The 13,122-nt window shown below is 49.6% G+C and overlaps 1 protein-coding gene across 6 annotated transcripts in view; it reads left to right on the top strand.

Moving 5' to 3' along the window:
• Positions 1-13,122, top strand: part of LOC138582468 (anillin-like) — a 717,297-nt gene that overhangs the window by 682,285 nt on the left and 21,890 nt on the right. For all 6 annotated transcript variants that reach the window (XM_069653796.1, XM_069653830.1, XM_069653821.1 and 3 more), the window contains 2 exons: positions 4,868-4,975; positions 5,079-5,251. In XM_069653796.1, the coding sequence (XP_069509897.1) occupies positions 4,868-4,975; positions 5,079-5,251 (281 nt within the window). The remainder of the gene's footprint in view (positions 1-4,867; positions 4,976-5,078; positions 5,252-13,122) is intronic.

The following is a 13,122-nucleotide window of genomic DNA, read 5'->3' as shown; positions in this document are numbered from 1 at the left end:
AGCCTTTAATGTCCGTGTTGACGATGTCGACGTTTTCTCAGCCAATCATGACGAATTTGGCTCCTTCTGCTCTGGAAATGGGATTTATACCATTTTCAAGACCTGATCACTCCAGGGTCTTATCTTCTATTTATGAAGAAGGGGATGATTCGGATCAGGAAAGCCCTTTTGAGTTGCAGGGATCTGCAACTCCTGCACCAGAGGAATTTATCTCTGAGGAAGGTAGGTTGAAAGACCTCCATGAATCCCTACAGGAAGCAAGTGGGTTGGACACTTCCCCAGAAGTGGAATTTGCCACGCCAGACCCAGGGGAACATGCTGAAACCCCTTATAGAACCTTGATGGCAAGGATAATAGAGTTTATGGGGTGGCCCACACCCTCACCTGCTTTTCAGCAAGACAACCTCACAGACATCTTGGTCAAAGGTCCACAGGAGGATCCTGTGGCGGCATTACAAAGGAGAATATTGGCAAACTGGGAAGCACCTGAGGTAATCCAGGCGGTTAACAAAAAATGATCAGCTAAATATAGGGTGTCTTCTGCTGACCATGAGTATTTATCCAAACACCCAACTCCGGAGAGTCTGGTTGTTCAGGCAGCTACTTCAGCAGGTAGTAAATCGGCTTACCCTACTGTTCCACAGGACAGGGATGATGAGAGATATGACTGTATGGCCAAAAAAGTATTTTCCGCATGTAGCATGGCGTTGCAATCCATCAATGCTACTTGTACGCTCGCAAGGTTCCGCCACACACTTTGGGAGTGTGCTTCATCAGCGGCTGACTGCCTCCCGGAGGGAGAAGAAAGGGAATCGTTCCTAAAGATCATCAAGGATGGTAAAGATGTTATGTGCGAATCCCTTCAAACTGGCATAGATTCTGCTGACAGCATCAGCAGGGCCATGGCGGCAAGTACAACAACCCGGAGATTTGCTTGGTTGCGAAAGTCTGGTTTTGCTCCAGATGTGCAAAGCAGACTCTTGAATATGCCCTTTGAAGGCTCTTCTTTGTTTGGTAAGAAGGCGGATGACAGTTTAGAAAAACTACAAACATCAAAGGCAGCAGCAAAATCCCTAGGCGCTGCAATCCGTCGGACACCATATCGCCCCTCAGGAACCTCTTGGAGAGGTAAGTCTTTTCGCTTCTGTTCCGCATTCGGAAAAGGCAGAGGACAGCCGGTTCAAAGGGGTCCGAAAAAATTCACCCGAGGTGGACGGGGTAAAAATACAAAAGTCACAGCAGCAGCAGGTGCCTCTTTACCCTCGGCATCTGCATCAGCCGCCTCCAAACCGCTCTGAGGACTCTCTTCACAAAACACCAGTAGGGGGCAGGTTAAATCAACATCTGACGGAATGGCAGGCTATTACGTCAGATGCTTGGGCATTGGAGACAGTTGCCCAAGGTTACTGCCTGCCTTTTCTACGCATCCCTCAGTCATCCACTGGGGAACAGCTCTCCGAAAGTTCCAGATCCGCTCCTCTTGCAGGAAATTGTAGACCTGCTAGAGAAAGGTGCCATAGAACCGGTACCTGTAGCGGAGAGGAACAAGGGCTGGTACTCCCCCTACTTTCTCATACCGAAGAAAGACGGAGGGCTGAGACCTATCTTGGACTTACGAGAATTGAACAAGTTCCTCAAGTTCAAGATGGTAATCTCTCTCAGATCCTTCTGGCCCTCCAGCTCCAGGACGGGCTGGTATCTCTGGACCTCCAGGATGCGTATTTCCATGTGCCAATCCATCTCAAACATAAGAAATCCCTGAGGTTCGCAATTGGCGGCTCTCATTATCAATTTCGAGTTCTGCCATTTGGGCTGACCTCCGCCCGAGGGTCTTCACCAAGCTAATGTCGGTAGTGGCTGCAAGTCTAAGGAGGGAAGGGATCCACGTCTACCCCTACCTGGACGATTGGCTGATCAGAGCTGTATCTTCGGAACAAGCTCAGATCCAGCTAGATTATGTCTGCCACTTCCTTCACAAACGGGGCTTCTCCCTCAATTTAAAGAAGTCACAGATGATACCATCACAGAGACCCCAGTTCATTGGAGCGGTCCTGGACACTTCCCTGGGAAAAGCCTCGCCACCAGAGGTGAGGGCTCAAGATATTCTGCAGATGGTCACCAAGTTTCAAAATGCTCAACGTCTCCCAGCCTTCGACTTTTTGAGATTGCTAGGCCTCATGGCATCCTGCATCTTCCTTGTGCCAGAGGCTCGCCTGAGAATGAGATCTCTTCAGTGTGCACTGAGAACTCAGTGGTTGCAATTCTCAGGGAGAATGACAGACCTCCTTCAGGTTCCGGACAAGGTGGCTCGAGACCTTCAGTGGTGGGCCTGCCAGAGAAACATCTTGAAGGGGGAACAGTTTTGGCAAACCTGGCCGGAGATAACAGTAGTCACAGATGCCTCACTCACGGGGTGGGGAGCCCATGCCAACGACTTGATCATCAGCTGTCGTTGGTCTCCATCGGAGTCCAGACTACATATCAACCTGTTAGAGCTGAGAGCAATCAGACTAGCGCTGAAAGCTTTTCTGCCATCTGTACAGGGGAAAAATGTCCTGATAATGACGGACAACACAGTGGCCATGCACTACCTCAACAAAAGAGGAGGCGTAGGATCACTGCCACTGTGCAGAGAGGCAATGCAGCTCTGGTTTTGGGCAATTCAAAAAGGAATCTCTCTATCGGCAGTTCACCTAGCCGGAGAGAAGAACTTGATGGCGGACGCTCTGAGCAGGCAGGGCACAGTCTCCCACGACTGGGAACTAGCTCAGGAAGTCCTTCAGGAGATCTTCGCCCTTTGGGGAACCCCTCAAGTGGATCTGTTTGCCACCAGTACCAACAGAAAGTGTGATCTGCTTTGTTCAAGGGAATTTCCCCCGAGAGGAGCTCTAGGGGACGCGTTCTTAGTGGACTGGGAGTTTCCACTCCTGTACGCGTTTCCACCAGTCCCTGTCATTCCTCAAATGATCAGGAGGTTGAGAAGATTCCGGAGGACCATGATCCTAATTGCCCCAGACTGGGCCAGGAGAACGTGGTACCCGGACCTTCTGGACATGTCCATCTGCCCTCCAATTCGTCTTCCACTCAAGGAGAATCTTCTCACAGAAGGGAGGTCAGGTTCTCCATCCAGACATCGGAACCCTCAACCTTCACGCCTGGCTTTTGAAAGGTTGAGATACAAGGATTGGGACCTCCCTGATGACGTCATGGAAGTGTTGCTTTCGGCCAGAAGGCCAGCAACAAAGTCTTTATACCGCTGCCGTTGGAACAAATTTTGCAGCTGGTGTAGAGAAGAGAATATCGACCCCTTTTCATGTGGTACACCAACGGTGTTATCCTTTCTACTCTACTTGGCAAATTCAGGCCTTCAAGTTGGCACTATCAAGGGCTATCTCGCAACGCTTTCGATCTTCAAGCGCACTGCAGAGGAGCCTTTGTATTTCAAATTACCCCTAGTAATACAATTTCTAAAGGGATTAACTAATGTCTACCCTCCAAGACCTTTCCAGGTTCCTTTATGGGACTTAAATTTAGTCCTAAATTTCCTGATGGGTACTCCTTTCGAACCACTCCACTCTTGTTCGCTAAGATTTCTCACCCTTAAAACTGTCTTATTAGTGGCTTTAACATCTGCTAGAAGGGTGAGCGAATTACAAGCTCTATCTTGTAAACCCCCTCATACAATTTTTCATAAAGACAAAGTTGTCCTACAGGTGAAGCCTAATTTCCTCCCAAAGGTGGTTTCTGAATTCCACATCACTCAGAAAATTACCTTACCTTCATTCTATCCGCCTCCCCATCCGGGGAAAGAGGAAGAAAGGCTACATAGGCTGGACCCAAGACGGGCTTTAAGCTTTTACATCAGCCGATTTGCTAGGATTAGCAAGCAGACCAACTGTTTGTAGGTTACTCCGGGCACACATTAGGACTACCGATAACAAAACAAACCATTTCCAGATGGATTATTTTGGCCATCCTGGAATGTTACAAACTAGCACGGAAAGAGCCTCCTCAAAATCTTAGGGCTCATTCAACCAGGGGTACCTCAGCCTCCTCGGCCCTCCAAAGAGGGGTTCCGGTTCGAGACATGTGTGCGGCTGCCACATGGTCGTCCGCACATACCTTCACAAGATTTTACAACCTGGATTCCTCCTCTAGTCAAGAGACTAGGTTTGGCAAAGCCATATTACATTCGGTTCATTCCTAAAAGGAAACATGGCGTTTTACTCCCACCTTCAATTACACACCACTGCTATGGGAGTCTATCAAAGATGAGGAATACGTCGGAGGACACAATCCCTTCGAAGAACAAGTTACTTCTTACCTTGTAACGTTCTTTCGATGGGATGTTCCTCCGACGTATTCCTTATCGCCCCTCCCATCCATCCCCGCAGTAATACTTCCCTTGTGGTTGCAGTTTACGCTCCTTCAAGGTCAATAACTAATTCATGTAAAACAACTGTTAATGTCAAAACGGAACTGAGCAACGGACGCTGCGCAAGTCTATACGCGTGATGACGTCAGCGCCGATACAGAGGCTGTCGAGGGACATCGGCTCGAGGGACGTCGACGCGCAGCGCCCTCTACTGAAAAAAAAATTCCGAGGCCAGCAAGCTGGGAGATGATCTATCAAAGATAAGGAATACGTCGGAGGAACATCCCATCGAAAGAACGTTACAAGGTAAGAAGTAACTTGTTCTTCTCAGTAATGGTATGTGATGTTTTCTAGTGATACTGTGGAAATCTATCCAACATAAAAGATCAGTTGGAGCCTGTGCTGGTTAACTACTTATTTGCATGGCGACGCTCTGTTGGACTCTTGCTTCCATCCCTTGTTTCTAAGGCTCTCTACAATACTGTTTTTCAGACCATGTTTGATGACGTGAGCGGTTTTGGAGCCTGGCACAGACGGTGGTTTGTATTAACTAGGAATGATTTGTCATACTGGACGTATCCTGATCAAGAGAAGACAAAGGTAAACAATGCTGGTATTATGGAAGGCTCAACTGTAAGACTTTCAAATTAATTGACAATTGGTCGCATGCCTTAATAAATTCATTGTACCGCCCCTACCCTAGGATCCACTTGGACAGATTAATCTCTTCAACTGCACTAGTCCCCTGATCGAAGCTACCAGCCGAGAGTTCTGTGCACGACCCAATACTTTGGAACTGATTACAATGCGACCTCAGCGAGTGGACGATAAGGAGACTCTGGTGACCCAGTGTCGCAGCACCCTATGTTTTACCAAGTAAGTACAAGGGATTGGTGGGATCAGACCGGGAGAAATGGCTGTGAAGAAAGTTGTCCTGGGCATGTATTTCTCCTGTAATGTCTCTAATCGTCACATGCTGTTGTAGAGTTCACTGCATCAGCATGCTCTTCTTTCGTTTAGCTTAATGTCAGAATCTGCTGTCCCTGTCATCCATTTTAGATTTCTTTAACAGTTTGAAGTAAACTCTGTAGGGAACAGAAGGTTTAAGGGCCAATGGGAGGGAAAGGTGATCCCTTTTGAAATCTCAGTGAGTGTTTTCTTTCATGCTTTCTTATAATGCCTTTATTCCACTTGAACACTTCTTGTGATTTATATATTCTGTAGACTGCAGCATTTTTCTTGTGACCTTTTTTTTTAACTAAATATGTTTTCCACCGAATTGAATTGTAATCCAACATTATCACCTTTACAATGTATTTATGGGAGATCCCTTGAAGGCCGTGGAGCATTTAAATGAAATTGATTTGCATGTGGCGCAATGCTGCACATCCCTCCACCAACATGCCTTCAGGCTTCATTCCACTACTTGTTTTCACTGCGGCATCAGGACTGGAACCACGTAGCTCCTGCAGTGTGAAAATCATTAAAAATGTCAATGGCTTATTCAAAGGCATTCGGTAGAATCAATTGTCTGCATTGTTGTAAATTCAATATAGGTTCTTGCCGCTAACATATTTGCGCAAGGCCAGGGGGTCCTAGAACCCATTTAAAATAGAATTTAATGCCTCCAAAACAAGCATTGGCAAAGCCAACAGGAGGCAGAGCATCAGCATTTTTCCATTACCATGCCATAATGTTACTACTTGTCCATAAAACGGAAACAACTGGCAAATAGTGTTAGTACAGGTCATATTATGGTAATCCGTGCCTGGTTGATGCATATCTAATTCCTATACCAGAGCCAAAACTGTTGAATTTGCCAATGTTTGGTTTTAACAAGAATTTAGTGGGAAGAAGAGATGCAAGGACACATATCCTGCTTATAAATGAAGTGGCTGATGGCACCCCTTGTTAAGACAGTCCTATTGCACAAGGAGCTGGTTTATAGCTGCATTTAAGCCATTACATGTCAGAAGGATGGCCAGAAAGCACAGAGCTAGACTTGGATACCAGGAGGGTGTGGGGGGCGGGGGGGTTTTAGGCAGGGACGGGCGCTAACCAACAACATTTCGTATATTTTTACTCATTCCATTGTCAGGTGCTAAAAAAAAGTAATATTAATAGGTGTGTGTGAAGTGTGTTAGGTGCCTCGCAGCACTCATACGGACTAGTGGAGCTGGTGGCCTTTTCGCAGGAGTTTGGAGCCTGCTTTCACTTTTTCTTTTGGAGGCGGAGTGGCACTACAAAGACTTAAAACCGGAACGCGCGTGGTGTGTGTGCAGTATGTTAGGTGTTGGCCAGTCGGCGGAGGACCACTGCACCACGTTGCTTGGTCCATTGCCACGTAGGATTGCAACGTCTGATCGACGTGGAAAAGACAGAGTGCAAAGTTTTGCCATTCAGTTGACAAAGAAGTATGATCTCTGCAGCGGCGCCATAGCTAATGCTCCACTTACTCGACCCATTACAGATGACGAGATGTTGACAGCCACCACTCCCCTCCATCCCCCGCCCTCTCCCTCAGAGACAGATTTTCCTTGGGCTGAAAACCTGCCCCAGCGGCGCAGAGGTAATCAATCTAAAAAAAAAACAAAAAGAAAATGCTTGATTTCAATCACGTCTTTATTTTCACCAACACAAGAGATAGTGGCGCCTATCCCAGCTGTAAATAATGTCTGCGAACTTAACAGACAGCGACCATCATAACTGTCAACCGCCACCATCAGTACAGGCGCAAGAAGTTTCCCTCAAGCATGCTCAACATCGGGAAGTGGAGCTTCCCATTGCCAATAGTTGACCACCAAAATTTCAGTGGTGCACACTCCTCCAGATATATTCGATTGCTCCGGCTTTCAACAAAATGGGCAAGGCGCCTCAGGGCCTTCATTTTGTTATCGCCCTCTCCATCACCCACTCCCATGCCCCCTCTGCGACTATCCGCAGCGATGCATAAAATGGAGGGTAGTAAAGGTGGAGAGAAAGACGATTTATTTACAGAATTAATCGGGTGTTAAGCATACTAGTCTCTCTTTATGAAGGCATCAAAGAGAGACAAAAGTTAATACAGCCCTCCTTGAATCTCTACTGTTTAAATTTGATCACATTGATCTTCACGCAGCCGCCCAGGAGTGTCTTTTTTCACGAAAACTTTGTTCAACGGATATAGCTTCGAAGACTGTCGCCTGCTCAGGGTCCAGCTGCAGTGCCTGTCCAGGAAGCTCAAGGGACTCCTGGGACACAGGTCTCCATGATCCTGATATGAACTTGTCACGCCCTCCTTTGGCATGCACTCATTATGGCGACCGGCAGGCACTACCTTGGGGGCAGCTACCCAGGTTCGAGTCGGCACGACGGTCGGCCTTGAGGCCGTCAATTGAGTTACAGGAAGTAGACATAGTCCCAGAGAAGCACCCTAAACCATCCGACATCAGTGTCCTGGAGGTACCAGCTGAGGACTCGGTTGAGGAAATCCTGAGTATGGCACCAGTGACGAAGCTGGGGCTGTTGGGAAAATTCTGTATGAACAAGACTCTGTGCCTTCCAAAAACTTGAAGCATGGCGCACAAGGTTTTGTTAACTCATTATTTGTAGACAGCAGTCAAGGCTGCCTTGTCCCAGCTGGGTTGGTCCAGAGAGTTGGCGGTAGACACAGGCACGGTCACTAGGCAGCCCACTATGTCCTCTGCTCCAGTCCTAAAGAGTGGGCATAGAGAGGAAAAAGGGGTACCATCTCTTGAAGTGGCAGGTCCACAAGCAGCCCCGGGGACAGCAACGGCTACCCCCATGGTATCTCCGATGGCACTTTGCAGTCTGAAAATGCCACCACCTTTTGAATATTTCTGGGCAGCCACTACGTTTCGAACAAGGGGCCGCACACCCTCTGCTATCCTAGGGTTAAAGACTGCACAAAGAGGCCCCAATACATTTTAGACACCCACACAGGACCGCTGCCTGCCGGGTCCACTGCGTTTACGCAATTCGCTTAGCACAAAACAGCTGAAAAGGCAGGAAGCCATTCTAACTATGGTGATTGAAAGCGTGATTCCAGAAACCCGCTCCTCAGTTTTGAATCGTTCAAACATACTGTCCCTCTTACAAGAAATACCCACATCATGTGGATTCAAGTCTGGAGACGTGGCTAGAGTATTATTTCCTGGTCGATCTAAACTTGATCAAGTGGTGATTTGATTTAAAATCAAAATTAGTTATGGACACCCAAGGAACGTGACAATTTGAAATGTTTGGGGGTTGACTTATTGCCATTCAATATCAATTCTTGGCGGAGTGATTCCACCAACAGACACACAACAGGAGCCCGGCGGAAAACAACCATTGCAGCCGGGGCCTGGCGCCTCGGTAGAAGAGCACGTTTGTACCCTGAAAAGAATGATTATGGCCTCTGAAGAAAGCCGAGATTGGTCATGGTTTGTGGCCTCCTGCTCAGATTAGACTGAAGGGTATAACGTCTGTGTGCAGTGGGGGCACATCTGAATTTGCAGATGAGAAACCGGATTGTTTCTCTGTTGCTGAAATTTAATTCCAGAGGTCATTCTTGCCTGTTTAATAATGTTTCTTTGGCTCGCATATTAAGAAAATACAGTTATTAACCTGCAGGAAACATGGCTTAATCACAGCCGGCCTTTGATGGTTACAATGTCATCCATCAGGCGGGGCGACAATGGTCGTCCATATGGTGGCCTTTTGACCCTGGTGAAAATCTCCCTGCTAATGACGATAGTAACATCTTTTGAAGTTCAGTTTGGTATATTGGCCACTCATATTAGATTTGTTACCAATTTGGTAGTGAATGTTCTGGTGATCAAGATCTATTGGCATCAGGGTGTGGGAGCCATAGCAGAAGTCGTTGAATTGATCTCCTTAAGGGTTGGGGATTGGTACAATAATGCACCATCTGGGTACATTCTGGTGTCTGGCGATCTAAACTCAGATTGTGTTTCAGCTATGGGTCTGAATGAAATGGCTTCAAGAAAGGAGAGTTTAATATTAAAGAATGGAAGAGCATCCGCAGACTGCTTCATGGGCATGGGGCTTCTGCCTCTTAATGGGTCGGTAAAAGGGGATATTCCCCCCCTCTGCAACTTGGTCTAATGGACTGAGTTCCACCAGCCTAGATTACATTTTTCTGGGGCACTTGTTGGACGTGCAAAGGACAGAGCTTAGTGTCCACTCCCTTTAGAAGGCTACACTGCTACAAATTTGGGGCAGAGGGCAGTCATCCTGAATAATCGGGGCAATTGCCTACATTGGACACCGCATATGTTAGCCAAAGTCACTGAAGCAATTGTTAAAGCGATTGCATCAATGTCTAAGGACGAAATGCAGACTGAATTCTCGGTTGAGAATTTTTAGAGTTTTGTGGATGGAGTAATTGCCCCCAATGTCCGTAGGGCTGGCAGTAGGAAGCTGTGCTTTCTCCTCACTCACATACATATAATAGGGGGGCGGTCAATGGAAGAAGAGTACTGAGACGCCTACTTGGGCAGATTAAAAATGACTCTTGTCTGAGCATTCCAAAGAGGTGAATATGAAGAAAGCATATTGGGGCTAAAAAATATTGGCTCTCCATCTTGAGCTCATCGCCTTCTACTGGACTCTGAAACAATGCTAGTTGCATTGTCTCACAGTAACTCATCCTGCTGGACCCTGATTAATGCCACAGGAAATGGCCAAGTGGTTAGGCTGGTGAATGCTCTGACAGAGTACAACACTTTGAAACACTCTATGCCCTGCCCCAAAATCTGGCCCCCTCTGGGATGATTAAGACAGCCCCTTATGGCACCCAGTTTGACATCTGCCTTTCGAGGGGATTGGGTCCTCCGACGTATTCCATATCTTTGACAGTAATCACCACAGCTGTGCTGCTTTGGAAAATGTTCTGTCTTGCGTCGATGACGTCGATGCGCCGTCCCCGAGGACCTCCTCCGACGGCCGACGTCACCCGATTTGACAAGTAGGACGCTCGACGCCCACAGCCTCAGTCCGTTTTTTCCGCGAACCTGTTTGCTTCGTGAATCTCGGTACACCTCGACTATTTGGAGTTCTGTTATATTCTATCTCGGTTCTTTGAACCTGTTCGGTTTTTGTGAAAAGCCTGTTCGTGACGATGTCTACCTCGTCTCCAACCCCGCGTCCGGGCTTAAAGAAATGCGGGGACTGTGGGTCCAAGATGTCGGTAACTGACTCGCACGACGCCTGCCTCTGGTGCCTCGGGGAGGCCCACGACACGGACGACTGTGTCAACTGCCAGTCGCTCCTGGCCAAGGCCTTGCGGGAGCGCAAGAAGTTGTCAGTAGGTAGGGTGTCTAAGCCCAGGAAGTCGAGGTCTGCGCGGCTTTCAACGGATAATTCGAGAGGCGACTCTCTGCATCATCGTCGGAGGTCCGGTGGGTCTCCTTCCAGGAGTCGGTCTCGCCACTCCTCTGCCTCTTCGAGGCATTCTCGGAAGCGCCGGCATCGGTCGCCTTCCCCGTCCTCTTCCGAGGACTCCGCCCGTCGGCGGGTCGCTTATCCCACCATGCAAGCGACACCGGAGGAATGGGCTTCCTTCGGGAAGAAGATGTTGGCGATTCTTGAATCGCAGGGCACCGGTCCGTCTGCGCCTCAGAGTGGGGTCGGTCGTGATCGGTCGAGAGACACTGCTCGCACGCCTTCGGGCTCGAGTGGTCGGCACGGTTCACGGGAGAGGTCCCGCTCGGACAAGGGTAACCGTTCTCGCCATGCCCGTTCCAGGTCCCGGTCCTCGACGCGCTCGAGACCGCGTGATCCTGTGCCGTCTTCGAGGAAGACGTCGACGCCTGTGGCGCCGAGGTCGTCGATGACCTCTCTCGAGGCTCCGCTTTCGAGGGGGTCGTCGACGCTGTCAGTGCCTAGGTCGTCGAAGGACACGCTCGGAGCCCTGGCTTTCGTGGGGATTGGGTACTCTGACGTATTCCATATCGGCAGCTGACGTCGACGCCGATTCGCTTGACGCCGGCGCCGACTCGTTCGGTGCCCTCAACACCTTTCGAGGCAGTGGTGTCAGAGGGGCCCCGTGGAACGGGGGTAGCCCCTAGAAAGGCTCTGGCTAAGGTCAGTCGTAGCTTTGGTCCCCAGGTGTCTTCCTATCACCCCCTGGAGTACATTTCAGAGGGTGATGAGGGCTCTGATGAGGGCTTGGTTCTGGTTACGGTGCCTGATGAGCTTCTCTCGGGCCATAGCCAATTTGATGACCTGAGGCAGTCACTGCATGATGCCAGTGGACTGGACACCTCTCCGGAGGTGGAGTTTTGTAGGCCGGAGCCTGGCACTCGTAGCAATTCTTCGTACCGGCGCCTTATGTCTCGGGTCACCGAGTACTTGGGATGGTCGGCTCCCCCAGGGGAGTTTGTTCAGGATGATCTCACAGACATCCTTGATCTTGGTCCCCCCACTGACCCGGTACTGCCGTTTCATATGGCTCTGCAGAGAAGGGTGGCGGCGGCTTGGACTGCTCCGGAGAGTCTCCCGGCAGTGGGCAAGTCTTTGTCGCGAAAATACCGTCCAGCCAGTAGCGACCCCTGCTACTTGTCCAGGCACCCCACTCCGGAGAGTTTGGTGGTGCAGGCGGCTACGGCCCCGGCAAAGCGGGCGTCGTATCCTACCATCCCTCCGGATAGGGACGACAAACGTTTTGATGGCTAGGCGAAGAAAGTGTTTTCTTCAGGGGGTATGGCGCTTCAGGCGGCCAATTCCGTATGTGCCTTGTCTCGTTTCACACACACTCTGTGGAACTGTGTTGCATTAGCAGCTGAACATACTCCCGAAGGGGACGAACGGGATTGTTTCCTTGCTATGGTTCAAGATGGCAAGGATGCCATGTGTGAGGCCTTTCAGTCGGGTTTGGACATGGCAGATTGTGTCAGCCTGTCCATGGCGGCGAGCACCGTAATACGCAGGTTTGCGTGGTTGCGGAAGTCAGGGTTCGCTCCTGATGTACAGTCCCGGCTCCTCAACATGCCCTTTGACGGTGAACATCTTTTTGCCAGCAAGGCTGATGAGCGCCTTGAGAGGTTGCAGACCTCCAAAGCTGCAGCGAAGTCATTGGGCGCTGCAGTTCGACAACCTCAGCCTTTTCGTCCTAGGGGAAAACAATGGAGGTGAGGTTCCTTTCGCTATTACTCGTCCTTCAGTAAAGCGAGAGGAGCTGTAAGTCAAAGAGGCCACCGTAAGAGTGCCAGAGGTGGAAAACAGGGTACTCGAGGTGCCAAGGCCGCTCGGGCAGTTGCCTCTTTGCCCTCAGGCAACGCCGCAGCCGCTACCACTCAGTCATGAGGCCAGGTCCCATGGTTCGCCGGTTGGGGGAAGGCTGGCGCAGCATCTTGTAGAGTGGCGTGCCATTACTTCAGATGTGTGGGTTCTGGAGATCATAACCCACGGCTACTGTCTTCCCTTTCGGCAGAGGCCTCACGACAATCCACCTGGGAACCTCTCTTTGAAGAATCCGGATCCGCTCCTTGCGCAGGAAATTTAAGCCCTGCTGGAGAAAGGCGCCATAGAACTGGTGCCTGTAGCGGAGAGGAACAAGGGATGGTATTCCCCTTATTTTTTGATTTCGAAGAAAGACGGGGGATTGAGACCCATCATGGACTTGCGTGGTTTGAACAAACTCCTCAGGAAGGACAAGTTCAAGATGGTTACTCTCAAGTCCTCCAGGCCCTTCAACTTCAGGACTGGTTGGTGTCTCTCGACCTCCAGGACGCTTACTTCCA

This window comes from Ambystoma mexicanum, chromosome 1p (assembly GCF_040938575.1).
Source record: "Ambystoma mexicanum isolate Mex_15411 chromosome 1p, UKY_AmexF1_1, whole genome shotgun sequence".
Taxonomy (NCBI): domain Eukaryota; kingdom Metazoa; phylum Chordata; class Amphibia; order Caudata; family Ambystomatidae; genus Ambystoma; species Ambystoma mexicanum.
The sequence above is the reverse complement of the archived record's forward strand: the minus strand, read 5'-3'. Positions and strand labels throughout refer to the sequence as shown.